General features: G+C 37.4%; 1 protein-coding gene across 22 annotated transcripts in view; it reads left to right on the top strand.

The window, feature by feature from the left end:
• SGIP1 (SH3GL interacting endocytic adaptor 1) overlaps positions 1–22,198 on the top strand; it is a 220,898-nt gene that overhangs the window by 104,618 nt on the left and 94,082 nt on the right. For 9 of the 22 annotated variants that reach the window (XM_037826970.1, XM_037826969.1, XM_037826971.1 and 6 more), the window contains 6 exons: positions 2,490–2,553; positions 8,740–8,764; positions 9,782–9,865; positions 15,487–15,543; positions 19,443–19,497; positions 20,228–20,403. In XM_037826970.1, coding sequence (XP_037682898.1) covers positions 2,490–2,553; positions 8,740–8,764; positions 9,782–9,865; positions 15,487–15,543; positions 19,443–19,497; positions 20,228–20,403 — 461 coding nt within the window. Of the gene's footprint in view, positions 1–2,489; positions 2,554–8,739; positions 8,765–9,781; positions 9,866–11,700; positions 11,773–15,486; positions 15,544–19,442; positions 19,498–20,227; positions 20,404–22,198 lie in introns of all 22 variants that reach the window. The other 13 variants (XM_037826986.1, XM_037826985.1, XM_037826983.1 and 10 more) reach the window with 3 other exon arrangements.

The following is a 22,198-nucleotide window of genomic DNA, read 5'->3' as shown; positions in this document are numbered from 1 at the left end:
GTTGTTGGATATAGTGTTTCATGCATGTAATTCCTACAAGATTTGCAACCATCCTTGCTGTCTGTGTAAGGGTTTCTTTGAAAATAATTCTTATGAGCTCTCAAAGGACATGACCACACCTCTCCACTAACTTTTAATACATTTGGTGGAATTGTTTTGTTCTTGGATCTTCTCAAAGAGCAGTTAATTTATGATAGCTTTTACATTTTATAACTTTGTTTGCTTTAAGTCTTTTAGTTTTCTTCATACTGTCGTAAACTTCTCAGATCTTTTCACTTTTCATGGAAAAGAAATTTCCAATGTTTTGATTCAACAATTTGATTTTTTTTTTCAGGAATTTCACATCTTGTAGTGTATTCCTGGTTCATGGAATACATGGTTGGTTCAAAGGAAGCGTGACTTTCAATGAAACCAAAGCTATAGATTGGCATAGCATTTTGTGAAGGTGTGCAAATTCTTTCAACCCTTACTATTGACTGATTTGTTCTAGACTGAGGGATAGAAACATAAAGAGAATGTAACTTGTACTGAGATACACAAGTAAAAATGAAATTGTCTCCTGACTCTGGATCCACTGCACTTTTCAAACTGGACAACTCGTGACTTCTGCGACCTAGTTCATATTGACTGTTGTCCAAATTTGATGGTCAAAAACAGGACCGGGTCAATGGAAAACTTCTATTGCCTGCTCTGTTACTAATTTAATACAAGAATTACTAGAATTTTTGTTTATTTCCTGATCTCTTTGGTAGGACATGCTATCTCTATCTCATGGTCAAGTTGTAGGAAATAAAATGCTTTGAAAACATAAGACAGTAATACATTGATTTATAGTCCTGTTAAAAACCAGTAGTGATTGGTGAGCATAGCATTCTTCATGAACCCAAAGGCTAAATTAGAAGAATGGAGAAGCCAATTAAGACACCTGAGACCCAAGGAAAATTGTAGAAAGGAAATGATGATTATATAATTATAATAGTTTGTCCTTATAAAGGGACTAGAAAAATATTGGTGAGAAGAAGGTTTTCAACAATCAAAATTAAAAATGAAAATGGGGAAGATGTTCATAAATGTTATGTGGAGAATAGTGGAAAGTACCTTTATGTGGGAGGAGATTTTTTTTTAAAACAAACACTGAAATTTTAAAGACCTAGCATCTTAAATGAAATGACTATTAAAATGCAAAATTACACTGAACAGAGGCATTTTGGAGATTATTTTTGAGTAGTATCCTAAGAACGAGATAATGAATGACTCAGATAATCTGACAGTTTGGGTTGACTCATATACTTTGGAGAAAGGTGTTGTCAAATGACTGACACTGTCAGTGATTTTCCTTTTGTTCTACCTGGTAATGCCAAACACAAATCTTGAAATGCCAGTGACTTTTTCAGCTCCAACATTTCAAGAGTATTTTCCAAACCACCAGTAACAAGTCAAAGGTTTTGCATATATAGGCATTTAGTATGTGTGAAAAATACTTACTAAGATAAGATACAAGCTGAGTGTGCAGCTATGGATGCAAGAAATGGGCAGCCCAGACAGAATCTTGACAAGGTAAGAATTGAAGAACCAAGACCAAGCCTGGTTGATCCAGGATGTAAGAAAGAAGTCTTCTTATTCCAATGCTGCCTGAATGATGCTTCCTTTAAGATATTTTAAATCAACAAATCTTACCTGGTACGTTTATTAGATGTACCAGTCATAAGAATGAGGGAGTCTAGGCTTCTTCCGGAAAGGCTCACAGCCTTGGCTTGGGAAGTAAACGTTTGGTAAGGCTTGATATATTATAATACACATAAGAACAACATTTTGAAGATAGCATAGAATAGTCAGTGTCTTACACCACTGCAATTGAGAGGCCCTCAGAGTTCATTTGGCCTGGGCCATGAAGGATGAATTGAAATTCTAAATGTTGACAAAATATGAAAAGCCTTTCAATCAGCAGTAAGAACCATATATGGAGGAAAGAAATAGTGAAGTGCAAGTGTGGGGTTTGTTCAAAGAAGAGTTAATAATCTGACCATGGAGTTGAGGAAATAGAAAAAGATGAGATGGGGATAACAGACCAAAAGGGGTGTCAGAACAGTGTAGCTCTTTTGGTATGGTTTATATACTGTATTTTGGTATTATCTGGGTCTCAAGAATATGTCTAACTTGTAAATTGCTATTCTTCTAAATCTGTGATTCTGTTTCTTGGCAGAGCCCTAATTTAGGTGATGAAGAGTTTGCAATCTTCTCTATACGCATACATCTTTAGGTGCTTAAAATGCTAAGAACATACAGCGCTAAATCCCTGGTAAACATTTGTTGAACTATGTAATAATGGATCATGTGCACAAGCACATAGACATATACACACATACAATTGAAAACACTTTAAATGCTTTTTTGATAATTTAAGTTTAACTGGTGTGTTGCAACTTTAAAAATATGTTTAATTGAATGTTGCTGATATATTTCTTTGAGCATTTCCTGTTTTCTTCCAGGACTGAAAAAACGTACAAGGAAGGCCTTTGGAATACGGAAGAAAGAAAAGGATACTGATTCAACGTATGTGCTTTTAAAGTCCACCTCTCCAAAGAAGCTATTTGTATAAGAGATGCTGTTGTCACTGTCACTTTAAGATTGCCACAGAATTTTCCTTTATCTCCTGTACCATTCTATTCTTCTCTCCCCATTTCTGGGTAAAAGGTAGTTGCTGGGCATAAGCAGCTAAGTTTTGTGCCATAAAGATGAAGATGTTTCATCATGGGTTTAATTTTTCATCATGTGTTATTTCTTTACAACCTGATAACCAAAATTCCCAGCAGTCTTGGGAAGTGGGAAAGTGTCTATTAATTTTGTGGGGGTCTAAAAGCATTCATTTCCACTGCTTGGTTTGCCCCAAGTAACTGAACTGTTGAAATAAACACCTGTTTAGGTAGATTAGACCTAACCAGAAACGGAAAGATAGACTAGATAGCATTCCTAAGTCCCTTATTTTGTAGAAAAAGAATTATAAATCAACCAGAATTCACAGGAATGATGGGATATTTGACTGCCATTAAACAACCAATGATAGAAACAAGAGTATGTATATTTTTACAGGTTTAAATGATTCCTACCTGAGAGAATCAATTGCCCACAGATACTGCAGACTGACCCATTTTGAAAATGTCCAATGATATGATAATTTCATTTTATTTATTTCATTCCACTTATTTGTCCATCTTGAATTCTCCTTCAAAATTATTTAGCTCTCAGCCAAAAGCCCAGGTGCTTTGTCAAGCCAGGCAAGTAACAGCAGAAGTCGGCCAGGAACCCTGGAATCTAGCCCAAAGCCAGTGTGAAGAGAGCACTGCTTGTAACCATGTGGAAATGCAGATCTGGTGTGGTCTGCTGTGTATCAGAAGTAAGCTGATTAAACCTCTCATTTGGCTTGGCTGCCTGAAAGAACGTCAGAAAATAGGAAAATCAGTAGTTGTTGGGGCACAGATGAAGATAAAAGGGTCTACATTTCTTTTCACCTTTAGTTTTTCATTCTGTACATTTTTATTGTTCATACATCTTATCGCATGGTGCTGAGCATTGCCCTGTGGCTCCTTGTCCTCCAAGAATTTACAATTCATGGAATAAAATAACTGCCATACAAATTAAAATATCTTTTAAACAATTATATAAGATAACATATTTAAAATGCTTCGTATGGTACCTAGTACTTAGTAAATTCTCAGTGGTAGCTACTACTATTATCATTATTACTAATACAGATTAATATGTGGTAAGTTCCCTATGAGGAATTAAAAATCAATTTTGTGGGAGTTTGAGGGTGAGAAAGGTCATATTTGGACAGTATCAGTGAAGCTTCATGGAGGGAGGAATCTTGAGTTTGGCCTTCAAGAAGAAGAGGACACACATTTCATGCAAAGGGGACAATGAAAGCAAAAGCAGAGAGACAGGGAAGTCAGTAGGCTTTCGAGACAGGATAAACAGGGAAATTTGTCTGCCTGTTGGCTCTGCATAAACATGATAGTGGGAGGCAAGGCTGAGAAGGAGATCAGAGACAGATGGGAAGGGTCTTTATTGTCAGACTGAGTTGTGGGTCTTCCTTAGGTAATGGGTAGCCTTGAAACCTTAAAGGCTTTTGAGTCAGAAAGTATAAGGATTGGGGAAAAAAATAATTTTTCATCTAGATACTAAATATTAAGTGACCTGTTCTTACATTTTTTTTTTTTTTTTTTTTTTTGGTAAATCCTTTTCTCATGGAAATCACATTTATTGTAGCCCTGCAAATTTTTCTAAATGATTGAATTGGGAATATTTTCTGAGGATTGATTAATTTACATTACTTCTTAAGAAATTGCCACTCTCTAGACATAAACCACCATGAACAAGTAGTGGTTCTTTCAGTGGAGTCAGGAGACCTGGGCTCTGGTACCAGCACTGCCAATAGCTCCATGGCCTTGGGAATTACACTTCTTTTGCTTTATCTAAGTTTTTTCACCTATAAAATGAAGGTTTATATTAGATGACATCAAATTTCCCTTAAGAGCTGGACACCATACTCATCAGTATGTCGGTGAGCATCTGTTGATGCCAGGTATCTCAACAATGTGCCAGGTGTTTTGTGTGACACTGTTAGATACGTCTCAGGAGAACATACTAGCGAAAGCTAAATCCATTTTTCTAAGAAGACAATATCTGTAACTGACTGCACATAATCCCTAGTGTGTGAAGAAAGTGAGAAAGGGAAAAAAACTCTCTAGAAAGGGAAATGGAGCTAATCAACGTCCCCAGAGCAGGCTTGGCTAATTTGCCTGTTGCCAAAGCACTGCTCTCCATCCCCATTTCTAAGGGTATGAAAAAGGTAAGTCGTCAGGCTTTGGGTAGTGTCCCAATAGTTCTCTGAGTATTTGTTAATGAGACATTTGCATGCAAGAATTCCAACTCTTTCCTTAACTTCTTACCGTTTGAGTGCCCCCAAATTACTTATGCAATAGCAGATTAGCTCCAGACTACCATCAGTGGACAAAGAACAAGCAGTTTGGTATAAACCTTTGCTTTTCATGAAATCCTCCTCTCTAATTGGGTCATATGTCATCCTTGCAAAAGGGGTCATAAACCCAAATACTGTCCCTTCAGCTTTAGATCATGCTTCTGTTAAACCGAAGTCATTGAAGCTTGTTGATGCAAACTCTTTTCAGGGCTGTTTCAACTCCCTTTGGGTTGCTAAGCAACCTGCTGTGGTAGATGCCAGCACCAACTTCAGCTGATTGAACCTCCTTCAATAAAGAGTGGAGTTAGGACCACATTTAGTCATATTATAGTGGCTGATAGAGAGGAAGGGAGAGAGCTTGTGCTAAGTCACAGACACTGTGCAGTGTATTTTGTATGCACTGATAATCTTTTTAATCTTCACAGTAACTCAATAAGATTAGTAGTAATATCTGAATTTCAAAGATGAGAAATCAGTACCAAAAGGGGATAAGTAACTTGCTAAAAGACTACCCAGAAAGTAAGACTTGGAGCCAGTGTTCTCATCCAGATTTAATGCCTGTGCTTTTATCACCCAGAAAAAAACAAAAAAAGTATAGATGGGCAAAATTATGATCCAGACAAGTAAAAGAGTAAAAAAAAAAAAAAAAAAAAAAAAAAAAGGCAATGGTTGCAAGAAGTAGCTGAAACTTTTAAAAATAGTGGCGAAGTTTTCATTGTAGATGACTAATTTTAAAATAGAAGTCAATAAATACTATGGGGTCTGCTATTAAAAAGAAAAAACTATTAAAATGAAATATAAAACTACCAGAGAGGAGGCTAGGAAATAAATTTATAACACATGCTCAAGTGTCTGAAGCTGATAAAATATCTCCACACTCCTCTATTAGATCAAATTATATAGTAATTATTCTAGATAACATTAATGAATATTTACTATGTGCTGGCTGGTGTTCTTCCAGCAGCCCTATGGGATATATGTTATTGTCGTCACTATTTTATAGATGGGGAAACTGAGGGACAAAGGGGTGAAGGAAATCAAAGTTGATTGAACTCTCGAGCAGTCTGATCCTCTTAACCACCATGCTTACTGCCTGCCTGTGAAGAGGCCCTAGCTCCATTTCCATCAATGGAAGGGATAGGGATAGCACATCAGTGCTGCTATGTGCAACTAACTACAGGTTTTCTGCTTAAAATTTTTGAAATGTCATTCAAATGTCTGCAATAAACATGAGATCAAATGGCCTTCCATTTAGGATCCCTTGTGGATATACCCTTTTACCTAAACTAATGGTGGGCAACATATCGGCCAGGCCAATCTCCAGAGCCTTCTCTTTTCCACATTATTGTGTCCCTGAGAGCAACCCACAAGGTTCTGTGCCTTTGAACATACCCAAAGGTAATAGAATTAACTTTCATCCCCACGTCTTACAGGGGTTGAAATCCTGTAAGAAATCCTCATTATTATTATTATTTTTGCAGTGTACAGATATGAAAAGTAAAGGTGGATTTGATGAGCGTAGGTTTGTACCTGTCCTCTCTGCTTTCCTACCAGTGTGAGTTTATTTAGACCATGGAAACCCACTGGGTTTAGGTTAACTTGCCTGTCTCTCTCTATGAGGAGCAGATCTTGTTCACGATTTTTATCTCCTGGTCTTGGCCCAGTGCCTAGCCAATGATGAGAACTCAGTATTTGTTGAATGAATTGTGACAATTCTGTCAGCTGAGAGTCTTCCCATCCTTCTATTTTTGGTGAAATTTCTTTGAACCACCTAAATCCCATGGCCCAATTTCCAAAGACCCCAATATTTCTGTCAACTTTCATAGTCTTTCAAGTTCAGAATCTTCTTCCATTCTAGCCATTGCATCTATCGACATGGACACAAAATTCAGTCCCGTCACTGAGTATCATAAGAAATGCACTTCCATTGAGTATTTTGTAATTCAATAGAATTTTCTGCTGATTTGGGAGAGAGTGCCATTGCAGAGGGGGAATTACATCTTGGAGCCAGGCGATGTCCCATCAACTCTGCATTCCCCATTTCTCTCTCTCCTCTCATTTGCCCCAACCCATGATGCAATAAAGAATTCCCTTACCTTGTCCCACCTCTTAAGGAATAAACTCCTCAGTATTTCATGGTACTACACCCCAAGCACTTAAGGTTCTCCTCCAAACAACGCAGGTCTCTTTTTAAGTATCTGAGTCTCATCTCCTGAAACCTACATATGTCTTCAGGGCTAGCTTGAGCCGAATCTCGCATATACCACTTCCTGTATTAGTAAGGATATTCCAGAGAAACAGAATTAAAAGATTTATTATAAGGATTTAGCTCACATGACCATGAAGGTTGGCAAATTTAAACTCCATAGGGCAGGCCACAAGCTGGAAACTCCAGTAAAGGTCATGATGAAGATCTTGGCCTGACATCCCCCAGAGGAAGCTGGTGGGCTGGAAATTCCAGCATGAGCCAATGCTGAAATTGAGGCAGAAATTCTTTTGACCTCTGAAATCTTCAGTTCTGGCTCTTAAGACCTTCATCTGATTGAGTGAAGAGATTCCCTACATTGCTAAGGGCAACTGAGCAATTTCTTGTTAGTAGATGTAGTCAATTGATTAGAGATGCAAAATCCCAACTATGAAATATCCTCACATTAACAGGCAGGCCAATGCTTGACCAAACAACTGGACCCCATAAACTCCAAGTTGTTACATGAAATTAACCATCACGAACATTTTTCTCACTCCTTACAGAGTGAATGAAAATAGGAAGTTATAAAGTCACAGTAAATACCATCTTGCCTCTCTGTTCCCCTGATTCCTCCAGTCCAATTTCCCAAAATAACAAAGATAATAGCTCTTCTATACTGCTGTAAATTCCAGTGTGGCTGCTAGTGGAGAGTTTTGTGTTCTGAGTGAAAAAATACCATGATAAAAGAAAAAAAACTGTAATAAACTGACATGTTTAAATATTTGCTATGTGTCAGGCACTATTGTAAGTCTTTTATATACATTATCTTTTTTAAAGATCACAACATTTTCTTAGATAGATACCATTATTATCCCCTAATGTATTGATGAGGAAACTGGCTTAGAGAGGCAACATAACTTCTCCAGGGTCAAAAAGCTAATAAGTGATAAAATCTGGTTACCCAGCTTCATCTCACTCTGAAGCCATTTCTCCTAACTCCTGTGGCATTGTGCCACCATGGAATAGCTTCCTGGACTTTATTCATCAGACTAAGCCTGTTAGCAAAACATTGCCTTCCATTTCCTGTGCTCCTCCTATCCATGAAGGAGATGTTAAATATAGAAATAGTGAAGAATGTACAGATACTCAAAATAAGTTCAAAAATACCCTAGAAGTTTCTTGCAGGAGGAATTTCAAGACCACTCATAAAGGAAAAGATAAATGAGACCAAATCAGTTTCTTCTCTTGTGGTAGTTTAAATGGGGCTAGTAGACTGGGGCAGTCTCTTTATTAAACACTCTCCTGCAATGTGGACCAACGCATTTCACCAGCTACTTGTACCTTTGGACTTTGAGCTTTTGATGACCATACTCCACCCCCCCCACACACACACACACGTGCACACCCTCAAATATCATTCAACCAATTTTTTTTTAAATTTAGTTTTCATTGGCCAGGTTTATTGGGAAAGTACTGTGAAGGGAATGGTTAATGATCCTTACTGTTGTACTTTGGTCAAATGTAGCAAGAATGATTCATTTTCCTAATAGTTACCAATTTCTTTTTGTTACAGAGGTTCACCAGATAGAGATGGAATTGTAAGTATTTAAATAACCATTTTTAGTAGATTTGCTCTTGGATGTATGCTATGTTCACATTTTTTAAAGCTCCATTTTCTCTGTAGGGAGAAAAAATAGCTTGGATGGCTTTTTAGACCCTCGGTGCTGTAATTTTCTATTTGCATGGGAAATAAATGCAGTCTTGGTCAAAGTAGATTCATTTATTGCATTCACCTAAAACCTTGCCCCAGAGCAGGCAAGCAAAGCGATCATCAGTATGGTGGGTCAAAAGCCAGGCAGTTCGTGCAGGGGTTGCTACCATCAGCTGTTATTTCATTTCCAATTTAATGATGCAGAAGCTCATTATGTGAGAATGTTCTTCACCAATTGAGGCCACAGAGTCTTAATGGAGCTGAGATCCAATAAAATCTAAAGAAGCTTTTGCCCTTTAGCAGTTGAGCAGCAGATACATCTTCTATATTAAATTCAAAAGGAGGGAATAGTCTCGAAACCATTTATGCCTGAATTTACAGCCTGAAGGAGGGAAATATGTCCACTGGGTTTAGATTTCACCGTATCTCTGACTCCTTATTAGATGCCTGAATTGCTTGCTTTTTAAAGCTGTCTGTGGAGCACAGGCTTGGATTTATCCAAGTTATGCTTATGGAAGTCTGCACCAACTTCTAAAATGACTTCCTTCTAATCTAAATCAGATGCCTATTCAGAAGGTTCAAAAGAACAGCTGTTACTGAAAAGAAAAAAATTGGACTCACATTAGGCTCATTGGGCTGCAGCAGGAACTAAAATAAACCTGGAGGTTAAATATACATATATATATATATATATATTTAAAGCATCACCCTTTATAATATTATACCTAAATTGGGGTGTAAATTACAGCTAGAATGAGTCGTCCCCCCCCCTCCCCGTACTTGACTCAAGGTTCTTAGCTTTGGGATGCCTTTTGCATTCATGTAGTTCTCTCCATGAAATGTTAAGGAAATAGACTGAAATTTATCAGACATTGGGTAACGCTATAATCAAGGCTCTATTCAGCAGGGGAAAAAAAAGACCCAGAAGACCCAGCTTCTCCTCACCTCTTGCTTCTGGCTCAGAGCCCTCTCCTTAACTCTGTTTCAGGTACTCTCTGCTTCTGTGTCTTCTCTTTGCTTCTGTCTTGGTTCCGGTTCTCTTTGTCCCCTTCATTCTGACCTTTGCAAGGCTCTATTAGCTATCCTCTGCTTTTAATCCCTGCTGCTCCTAGGCTGAATTGCTATTTCTTGCTTCTCTCTCTGTGCCACCCTCAGTCTTGTCCTTTTCTCCTTTCTCTCATTGTCTCTGAGGCCCTGAAGCTACCTCACTGTTCTATGCTCTTCTGGGGACCACCAGTTGAAATCTCTGGCTAGAACATGAACCATGGTGCCTGGGATAGCAGCTAACCTATCATGGGCAACCATGAGCATTTGCTACATGAATGAACCAGCACTGATTCTGGGGGCTCCTCCACCCTAGGTCAGAGCTGCATGCTTGAGTTCCCGGAGTCCACCTTTACCTTTACCATTCAAAGTCATGTAAATTTATTTGTTAACAGTTGTGCCATCTCATTACTTAATTGGAAATGCCATAAATGTAGTTGTTCATGATTATTAGTGAAGAAAAATTATTTAACTTTGCTTTCTCAGGAAATAGCACAGACCTGTTCTGAAGCAGACTGCATTCGAAATAAATGCATTTTCTCAGAAACAGAGTGTACAGCTTCATAGATAATTGGAAATTATTAGCCAGCTGCTAGTTTTACCATTTGGAAAATTGTCCCAGTTCCCTCACCACCACCACCTTACTGTTATCACCAATTTTTGAGAACTCCTTATCACACCAGTGCTACATGGGTCCCAGTTTTTGTTTACATTCAGTCCTTAAAGATCTCAACTTGATTTTTTTTTAAACTCAGACTGGTTCTTTGGACCCTGTGTCTCTGGACTCAGGTTGACTGATTTAGCACCTAAATTATTGCCTTTTGAATATCTAAAGTTCAAATTTATGGTTTCACTAATATGGTTCCACAAACTACAGGCAGTGTGCACCCAACTAATGTTTATAAACTACTTTATAAAAGCAGGGACTGGACAATAGCCTTAATGTATGGGTGTTTTATTTAATTTCAGTTTCTCAAAATGCAGTGAAGACCGTCTCTGGGGACTGTGTTTTTGGAATTTGATCTATAGACGCTTCTCAGCAGCGTTGCATGTATGCAGGTGGCATTACCCTGCTCACCATTGGCTGAGTGTACCTGTCACCAGCAGACCTGTCTGTCATGATGTCTGAGTCTTCAGTCTGCTGTGTGCAACAATGCATTCCAACCCAGAGACAAACTCCAATTTGTGCAGGATCAAACTTTAATTTTTTCTGAGCTCAGATTTCCATCCGCATACAAGACTAGAGACATCCGGGGTGGCAGCCTTTGCTGTGAGGGTATCTACTCTGCTCATCCCGAACAGGTGTGCAGGAAAGGGTGCAGAGAGCTTTCAGCTGTGTGTGCTCTCTGTTTTGGTAGCCCTCAGGAAGGCTTTGCTCCAGGAGAAAATCTGGTGATGCTAGACTTTCACACTTGAATTGGAAAGATAGCTATTTTATTCAGTCTTTTCTGGATGTCCTGGTGTCTGTTCTCTACTTGTAAATTAAGTGCTGGATGAATGAGGACTAGATCCAGGGAGTCCCAAATGCCCGGAATCCATCTCCCTCCTTCTCCCTTCTTCTCCTGGCCTAGCCACACTGGCCTGCTGAATAGAGCCTCATTATGGGCCCCAAAGTCCACTCTTTGCCTAACCCTGCCAAAATTGGTAGGCCCACAATTTGGCCTAGAAATTGTTTTTTCTATGGTATATTTGCTGACTCCATGTGATTCTTTATATGTGTCTTGAAGAACAAACAGATCCTTTAACAACTTTTTTCTACATTAAAACAATCAATTCCAGCAGCCCAGCCCACATGAACCACCCTACAATAACAAAGCAGAGTGTGCGCGTGAAGGAGGAAAAAAAGTTTCGGTAAGGAAACGGATTTTAGTTTAAATTTCCAAGGGGTTTTAGAAACAGTGAGTAAAATCCCAGTTTGAAATTTGGGGTAAAAAAAAGAAGCTTTAATGTATTCTGTTTAAGAAGGTTCTTTCTCAGATGTTCTCAAATTACTTATTGGATACTTGGGCCAATTTTTAAACCAACCATATAGATTCTATATATTGACATCCCAGTATAATTTTAAAGAGTTATACAGCATAAAAGATAGACTCTATATATTGACATCTGAGTATACTTTTAAAGAATTATCCAGCATAAAAGATATGTTTCCTTTGTCTTAGATAGAGAACAGTGATTCAAATTTTAAAAGGAATTTGCTATCTCTGAAGAAGATTTTGACTATAATATAAACCTAACCACACAAATTGAATATCCCTGTTAGAATAACATTAGGAATTTGACAGGACCTTGGTCTTTGGGAACCAATGTACTTGACCAAAGGATGATGAGTCAAGGATGCTAATCCCAGATCAGCCCTATGCAACATCTATACCTATGTTGCTCAATACAGTAGCCACATGTGGCTGTTTACATTTCATTAAAATTCAGTTCTTCAATCATACTGGCCACATTTCAAGTGCTCATTAGCCACCTGTGGCAAAGAGCCACCATATTGGAGAGTGTGCTTATAGAAAAATTTCAGCTTCATAAAAGTTCTATTAGAAACTGCTTTTATGCAGGATTTTTACAAAGTGAGTGAACTCTATCTCCGTGGCAAAAAGAAAACATTTAGGCAGAACATTGTGTGTTTTTAACAGTTGTCAACCAAGGACAACTATGTGGTCTTGATCTGACCTTGGTAAAAAGGAGTATTATGAGAACTTCCATGAAAGTGTAATTGAACCTAATTGCCACTAGATTTATTGACTTGACCCATCACATTATCTGAGGGCAGAAGTAAGCCTGACCAAACTAAAATACCTATTAAAACAGAGTGACATCTCTGTAAACCTAAATTATCTTTAAATAACAACCATGTATTCAAGTTATGAAAGTTACTTATGCTAAGTGTAGAAATTTTAGAAAATATAAGAAAGGGAAAAATTTTTTAAATGCATAACCTTGACTCCAAGAGAAAAAAACACCATTTATATGTTAGTGAATAGCCACTAATGCCTTTACTATTTAGCCTAGTTATTTAAGTGTTTCCGCACTTTAACTTATGTTCTCCCTTGCTGCTTCTTCAAAGTTTTCAATTTGTATATCAATTTGTTAATCAGTAAGGCCATTCTCTTCACTCTTACCACCTTGCTTAAGTGGTTAAACCAAGATAATTGTTTTTTTTCTTGGAGTTTGAGCAGAAGAATTCCAGCTAGGCCCTGGCTTAGCTTTAACTTAATAATTTTTACTTGTGCAAATCTACTTGTAAGAATCTACTAGCACTAATGAAGCCAAATTGCCAGTTTCTCTAATAAAGTCGTGTGTGTGTGTGTGTGTGTGTGTGTTGAATATCTGCCCAGAAGAATGTATTGTTACTATTTGTTGTTTGTTCTTGGTATTTGTTTTTAAAATGTTCCTTTTTTTTTTTTAACAGAAAGTTCCTTTTTATAACTTTTGCTTTTTCTACATATCAGTCTTCTGTTGGTTTCCATGGAAACTGGGAAATTTTCACTCAGCCTAGATTTAGAAAATCCAAAAACTTTCCTATCCACAATATTGGATATATATTGTCAGGAGGAAAAAATAAAGATAAATATAAATTTGTTCAGCTAAACATATAAACTGTCTTGGTTTTGAAGGGCTTTTCTTACAGAGATAAAATATCCTGGAAGCAAACTATGGAACTTTGAAAATATTTTATCTCAGTAGTTTACCTAATCTCTTTGGTTTTTAGATAGCAAACATTTGTAGTGAGGGATTATTTAAGAACTAATAAATACATAAATACCAGTACTATACTGATGACAAAATTCATGAGCTCAGTACTTTGGAACCAATTTAGTCCATTTGATTTCCAATTATTATACAATATAAATTAAATTTTGAATTTCTTTATTATATATGCTTTCTAAAAAGGATTTGGAACTTTGCAAAGAAGATATTTACAAATAAATTGGTAAAGTAGAAATAAAAAAAGAAACCAAATGTGACTAAAAGAAAATAGGAAACATGTCCATTCCCCCGGGGAAAGAAGATTTTTTTATCATTAGGTGACACATTATTTAATGGACCATGTCTTCAGCATTAGCTTTATTGAGTTGATGCGGCTGGTTTTTAAAACAGCCTTTGGTCAAAGTAGAAAGAATAACACTGACATCCTAATTCAATGAGGGCAATTCTATGGGAAGGTCAAAATAATGTAGTCTTAATATATAATCTTTGTCAGGAGCAGGACAAAGTTGGTGGGGGCAGGGAATTGGGGGATGGAAATGGATCCTATGTCCCTGGTGCTGGTCTGTGGAGTCGTGGCAAAGTTATTATATTTTTAAATACTAGTTCAAAGGTAGTGTAGAAGAAAAGAGAAGGCATGAACACATTATCTATCCCTTGTGAAATATTTACTTTTGCCAAACCACTATCATTTCTATTGGCCAGGCAACATTCAGTGTTAGTCAATGATGATGATCATTCTGAGTTCCCTCCAATTTAGTTATCTAGTGATCCTATATGCCTTCATGAAAAAGGTTACTTTTCCCAACTATTTGTCAACATGAGTATTAGCCATTCACACTATAGTTCAAATGGCCTTCATTTGTGATTGCAAAATTAGAGGTCCTATCTTCCAAACCCATGCCTCACCATTTGATATGTGCTGCTCTGAGGTCTGCTCTTGCTCCATGACATACCATGCTCCATGTGCTAAATATAGGAATGTTGTTGGATGGGCTCATTTACCAACCTGAGCTGTGTTTTTGTCCTCTGCTCAACAAAAGTAGAGAATATTAGCATTTCTGTTTGGGTGATGTTGCATCCTTGCTCAAGTGCTTGTGGCCATATGTTGTAGTTGTACTAGATGCCAAAATTGAAATTTAAGATAATTCAGAGAGAGTAACACTGATAGCCAGTCATCTCACAATAATGTTTGCTCGTGGAGGCATAGAACACATGGATAACTGAAATCCATGTGTAATCTTAGATCCTATTTTAATAATTTCATAAGAAAAGCAACTTATAAAGAATGTCAACACTATTTTTAATAGCTAGTAGCTGCATTATCTAGTACAAACCTGATTTCCTTTTTGTGTTACCAAAAGGAGGAGTTTGGAAAAAGTTGAGTCAGTGTTAGAAAAGCTAGAAAAAGATTAGCTAATGACATGAATTAATACTTTCTGAATATTTCAAAACTAATTGTATAGAAAAGCAATATGGAAGTCAAAATGTTTCCATTCTTTAAAGTATATATCTGATTATAGCCCGTGAAGTATAGAACATTAAATTATAATGTAGGTGCTGCTAATTCTTCAGTGGTTGAATTAAATTTGAACAGATAGTTATTAATATCCGTATCCTTTGGTATCCTATGGTCTTTTGTGACATAAGTATGTGAGTTCTTTCTCGCAGAATCATGGTAGCTAAATTTACCATTCAGTTACACCAATGGGCTTCCTTATTAGGCTGTTCTAATTGGTCTTTCAAGTACTGGATTTTGATAGCTGTTGCCAAATACAGATGAGTTAATTGTTCGTCGTTGCCATTTTTCATTCAAATATTTCTCGTCTAAATTTATTTTCAAATTTATTACAGAAGAAAAGCAATGGAGCACCAAATGGATTTTATGCAGAAATTGACTGGGAAAGATATGTGAGTATTAGAAGATTTTTTTTCTTTAAGTATTTTGCAACTTAAAACTGAGTGTCTTATACTTACAATAGGGCTTAGAGATAAGTGAAATACTCTCCATTTCATTAGGAAGTTTAGGGTGGATTAGAGGTTAAGAACACTAGAGTCTGTCAGACGAGGGTTCAAGACCTAGTGCCTCCACGCATCAGCTGTGTGTAGCCTTGGGATAGTTACTTGCTCACCTACAAGATGAAGTCGGTGGCTAGCTTATAGCATTGTTGCAAGGATCAACGAGTTAATTATTTGCAGAACTTTTCAGCAGCCTGCCTTGCCTGTAGTATGTGTTCAGTAAACGGTGTTTTTAATATTAGCTCTGAGTGTTTCAGCCCTGGTTCTACTTCTGAGTAGCTTTCAGTATCGAAGCAAGTCAATTAACATCTCATGCCTAGTTTCATAACAATTACCTTTGCCTCATGTTACAGATTTTTCCCAGGTCAAATGGCAATCACTTTTTGCTTCTTGAGGAAAGAGGGTGAATCCCAGCTGAGACCTACGCTTTCCTCATCATTCCCTAGAAACCAATTAATAGCATCACCACACACTTCAACTAACCACAGTAATTCTTGAATTTCTAATCGTGTCAAGCAGACCATATTCTCATCAAAGATCATTTCTATTCTGTATTAAGTGTCCAAATTCAATTCCTGCAAAATGCCTTTGCACTTGTCATGTAAGTAACTGTCCTGGCCCAATCTGCCCATTCATAAAGGTTAAGCTTAATGTTAAAGCTTTTGCATATATATTTAAAATGATAACTTTATTTTTATAATAAGTAATACTACCATTTATTGAATGCTCACTACTTGGCAATCAAGATATTAAGTTAATCATATATTAATAGTATTATAATGTAAGAATATTAGGTATGATAGCATAACATTAAACACTATTAAATCCTTCCAACCCTAAAAGTTAAGTACTAAATTATCTGCATTTTAGAGGAAAGAAAACTTAGAGACGTTAAATTCTTCATGTTTCCCACCCGTAGACTCCAATGTTAATGCTACACCTATTGTGTCATTCTGCCAACCTCACTAACCAGTCCTCTCATGTCTGCTTCCCAGGATTTTAGATCCTTTAGGGGTTTTTAGTGGTTAAATTCCCTCAAATCCATTATAGCTCCTGTCTCACAGTAATAAGCTACTGATTAAGGGTGATTTCTTTACCAAAGTTCTTTTTTAACCTAGAAAACTTTTTGTTATATTTTGTAACATTCTGTTATCCACAAAAAATATGATAATTAAAATACCAAAATTACTCATCAGATAGTGTACTATCCCCTTCCTCCCCACCCCCACCATCTAACACACAAACCCTAACTCTGATGCTGCCCTTAGTTGATATGTGAATGTTTAAATGAAACATACCTTCCCTCAAAGTTGCTTAGTCCTAAAAGCTAATCCGATCACGTAGGAATTTCTGTTGTCATTAGGCATTAAACAAGTTTCTACAAGTAATAAGAAGAGTTTTATTCCTAATAGATTCTACCATCATGATTTGGTATCATAGAAGGGGTAAGAGTAGGGAAGGCGTCCCTGAGGATGCAAACTTTACACAAAGGAATAAAGTTTAAGTAGGGGTTATCTGGCTGAACATTTGAGAGAAGGGAATTCCAGGCAAGGAGAATGATTTATGAGGACTCCAAGATGGGAAACTCGCAGCATTGAAATCGGAAAAGTTGATAGGAAGGTCTTGGGGCTGAGGGGAGTCAGAGAAGAGAATTGCAGAGATACAGCTAGAGAGAAGGGCAGAAGCCAAATCAGGCAGGGTCTTTTGGGCTAAACAAAAGAACTGGACTTTTATTCTAAGCCTGCTGAGAAGCTGGGGACAGATTTTTAGCAAAGCAGTGACCACAGTACACTTGGATTTTTAAAAAAGTAATTCTGAGTTCTGAAGAAAGACAAAAAGGAGACCACAATAAATGCTCAATAAATGCAATGCTCAATCAAAGGTGGCTTTTCCACAGCACTCATGCCCTGTTCTCTCTCATGGTCATGGCACTTTTATTGCTCCCATTATCCCCAAACCCATGTCTCCAGCTCTGTCCTTTCTCACTTCCAGACCCAGAACCTCAATGTCAGCAGAGCCACCTTTGAGCTCTTTATCTTCCTCCCTTTAGAGCAAGAGTATAGCTTCTTGGAGTCAGGGCCTAGGTCAGCCATTTGCTGCCTGTGCTTCCTTGAGTAATCTGATCTGATTTATTAGTTTCCTTCTTAGTAAATGGGATAATTCTTACCCCATGAAATAAAGTGTAAATCACCATACTTAACTATATAATATGATGTATAGTACTATATGATAATAGTAATCCCAGCCACACACATTGCCTTTTTCAATTCCTACCTTTTTCCTAAAAAAGCTAGTTATCTGCTGTTAAAATTAGTTCAGTCACAAATGCCTGCTGTCTCCCAGGATTTGAAGGTAGATACCTTGGAGTTTTCTTGAACATTCCCTCTCCTTTTTCTCCTATGCCTGATCTGTAACCAAGAACTAACAACTTGGTCCTTCCATATGTCTCTGATTCATCCCTTTCCACCACCACCAACTTGGTCCATATTCTTAGCACATCTTTCCTGAATCGGAGCAAGCATTTTGAACTAGTTTTCCTTTCTCCAGTTTCTTCTGCCCCCAGTCTGTCCTGAAATGTACTTCCAGAACACCTTAAGACTCTGCTTTGAGCATGTCATACCCTAGTTGAGAAGCAGCAGTAGCTATATCAACTCCCAGCTCTTCCCCTGGCTTGTTGGCCACCCATGGTGTTGCCCCCACCCTAGACCTCTCCAGTCTTATTTCCCACAGTCCCCCACCATGCAGCTTTTTCCAGTTATGCCACCCTCGTTGCCTCTCCCTTTCTCCATCTGACTCATATGGTGTTCCTGCTTGCCTTGGTGTCTCAGCACAGGGTCTTCCCCACCATCTAGAAAGGACCCTCTCCTGTCCATCCTGAAAGGCCCGTGCAGACTTCCCTGATTCCCCTAAACTTCACTAATTTCCTCTTCCTTTGAACTCTTATCCAAAACTGGTGTTTTCTGTTTTGTAATCTATTTTATTAATTTTCTATCTACCCAAATGCATTTCAGTTTCCCTGAGGACAGATAATTTGTATTTTGTATCCCACATGTTGCTTAGCACAGTCCTTGGCTTATAAGAAATACAGGATAAAGTGTCTTTGAATGCTTTGTTTCATTTATAGTCAATTACTAGCTTATTCTTTCAATAGGAAGACTCTTCAACTCTCTTAGTTTTCCAGGGCCGCTATAACAGATACCACACAATGGGTTGACTTAAACAACAGGAATTTATTGTCGCACTGATTTGAAGACCTTAAGTCCCAACATCAAGCTGTTGGCCGGACTAGCAGTGTTCCAGCAAGCCTCTGTCACATAGCGATCTTTCTCTTTTAGTGTCTGCTCTTCCGATTTTTGTGGGCTTCTGGCTTCTACTCACATATCCAGTGTCCTTTGCTTTTAAGGACTGCAGCATGGATTAAGGTTGCCCTGACTCAATTTGATCTCATCTAAGTAGGATCTCTTCAAAGATCCTGTTACAAACACGTCCACACCTCAGCTAATAACATATTGAAAGGTCCTATTTACAAATGGGTTCACACCCTCAGGAATGCAGATTAAGGGTTGAGCATGTCTTTTGTGGGGCACATGATTCAATCCCCAATACCAACCATCCTTGAGTAAATATGGAAGCATATACTGCTCAGCATTCCCTTTGGAAAGTTAAAGTCCTAGCCTTCTAAAATGAGAGATGTGACTACATCCTTAAGTAGAGGCTCTAGAAGGAATAGTTATGATTCTTTGATCATTGTCAGGATAATAATTGTTTTAATGTGTGTTTTGATTTTATAGAACTCACCTGAACTGGATGAAGAAGGGTACAGCATCAGACCCGAGGAACCTGGCTATATCCTTTGTTTTTTTTTACTTTAATTTCTATTCTCTTTCAGCAAACAGTAAGATTAATACAGGTTTTGCAAAAGTACTGAAATAATTCATGCTTCTCAAGCCCTGTTCTCCTTAATATTAGAGATGAATAAACAGCACAAAGAACAGCCTGATCGTTAACAAGCAGGCATTCTGCCTTGATCTATTCATAGAAAGGAGAGCGCAGAGAAAAAGAAAAATGTGCTGAAAAACAATTGTACAAATTGTGGGTACTGGGTTGTCTGCTAAAAGCTGATATGTCTATATCCTGTATAGTGACTGGAAAATAGCTCTCTACTTGTCCTCTCCCTATAGTTCATCCCTGGCAGAGCATGTCACACTCTAAAACACTTAAAACTCATCACAGATTGCCTATGAAGTGGCCTTCCTCTCTTTGCAGACGAATAAGCTCATGTGTGCCTATCTGGGTATACTGAGTATGACACAACAGATGGCCAACTGCGGCAAAAATGTAGGATGTTGTAACCGTTGCTCCTTAAAATTCACCATCCTTAAATCAATCCTGTTCTGAGGAAAGGTGAATAAATCTTAAACCTTTCCTCCTTTACTTCTTCGTCTTTGTTTGTTTTATTTTAATTGTCTGCCATCTAAGGATATGTTTGCTGTCTCTATGTGCAGTTATTCTCATCTTACAGTCATCATTGCCTCCCAGCAGAAGAGAGAGTTACATATCTTTAACTGTGTTCTACCTACCAAAGGAAAGCACTTTTATTCTTCAAGTGAATCGGAAGAGGAAGAGGAATCCCACAAGAAATTTAATATCAAGATTAAGCCATTGCAATCTAAAGACATTCTTAAGAATGCTGCAACAGTAGATGAACTGAAGGCATCAATAGGCAACATTGCACTTTCCCCATCACCAGTGGTGAGTGATCTCTTATGTCAAGCTTTGGTGAGGCTGGGCATAGAGCTATGTTTTGCCCATGCACATTAAGTAGATCAGAAATTCCTTACACTGAAGGCTGTATATGGTCACCCTTTTATGAGCTCTATAAACCTTTAATAGCTCATTCTAGCTTTAGGAAATTATTCTCATTTTATACTACAGTTCTTGTGCTTTTCAAAATGGTAAAAAAAAATACAATGGGACTACATTTCCTTATGACTTATTTTTGTGCAAGCATTTTAAAAGAAGAAAAAAATAACAAAAAGATTATCCAGACTTAGTTCTAAAGTAGACTTTACAATTTAAAACAATATGAAGTTCACACATTTACTAACAGTGATTTTTTAAAAAACATATCCTATTTACCTTTTTATGTTACACCACATAAAAATGTATGGAAGGAAAACCAAGGAAATTGCTTTTCTTTAAAAAAAAAAAAAAAAAAGAAAGAAAGAAACACTTTTCATTGCTCTTCTCCAAAAGGAAATATCAATCTTCTCTAAATTAGATATTAGAACTCATAATCTTCATAATATTTATTATTAAATTGTCTTAAATATTCTCATCTTTAAGACACCATACAGGTATCCCCTACTGGTGTTATTCAAATGTGTGTTTTTCCACAAGTTGTGCTTTCTTCCCCCATTTCCCATCTAATAAATTTCTTTAGTTGCTGAATTCTGAGTTCCAACATTTTCTAAATATAGCTGTGAAGAGCAGAGGAAGGCTCTAAACTAGCTGCTAAGATGTTCTTGGTATCTTCTTTAGAGAGATATAATCTCTCTACAGTGTTCCTCCTGAGTGGGGTCCCTAGACAAAGTAGTTAATGAATATTGAACAGTTTTAGAGATGTTTCTGATAATAGCTGATAATATCTCAGAAGTTGCCTGAAGGCATCAATCCTTTGAGAATAATTTTGCCTGGCTGGGACGTATAAATTCTATTATAATGCCTTCTTTGGTGTTTAGGGCTTATAATGGCCTATATTACTATTGTTGGTAACAAGGAAAATGATTGCTAATAGTAATCAACTATAGCAAATGATATTGCAGGTACTTTTTAATTATATACTAACCTGCTATCTTAAGACTTTTTCTGAAAATTGGGGGCATGAAATATGTAATTGTCTTCCCCTTTTGCCCCTTTTGCAGTGGAAGGTAAAGATTTTAAACTCCCATATTGGTCTATGATACCAATGATTTCTAGTAAATGCACGCACTTTCATTTTTAAGTTCACATCCTTCAAATCATCTTTCTCTTACTTGTTTCCTTATTAATTGTAAAACTCTATTTAAATGCCTGAAATCAGTTTGTATCCACTTCTCTGTAGAGTGTAATAAGCTTAGTGGGTATTCAGAAGCTACCTGGGGTAAGTGGAATAAAGGCAAGTTTATGGGATTCAATGAATGATTTACATGTAAACAAACTTACTAGGACAGTTCCAGGCACACTGTAGATCTTTGCAAAAAGTTAGCTAAATCTGGGTAAAGAGAGCTCCCCTCTATCAAAAAGAATATGTATTCTTAAGTAATCTGATAGGGAATCCTCCAACCAGATATACTGCTAAGGGTGCAGCAAGAAGAGTGGTTGTTTACCCTAAGCTTTCCTAACACCTATTTTTAGGGTAATACTTTGGTATGATGTGTTAAGACTCTGATGGAAGGATGTTAGGGGGAAGCAATGTGAAAACTAGATGGAGACACGGAGACACCCAGAGAAACTGGTCATGAAGTTGGGCCTTTCCTGTGTACCAGCAACAGCAGAAACCAAGGGA

This window comes from Choloepus didactylus, chromosome 2 (genome assembly GCF_015220235.1).
Source record: "Choloepus didactylus isolate mChoDid1 chromosome 2, mChoDid1.pri, whole genome shotgun sequence".
Classification (NCBI taxonomy): domain Eukaryota; kingdom Metazoa; phylum Chordata; class Mammalia; order Pilosa; family Megalonychidae; genus Choloepus; species Choloepus didactylus.
Note: the sequence above shows the minus strand (reverse complement) of the source record. Positions and strands in the feature narration are given on the sequence as shown.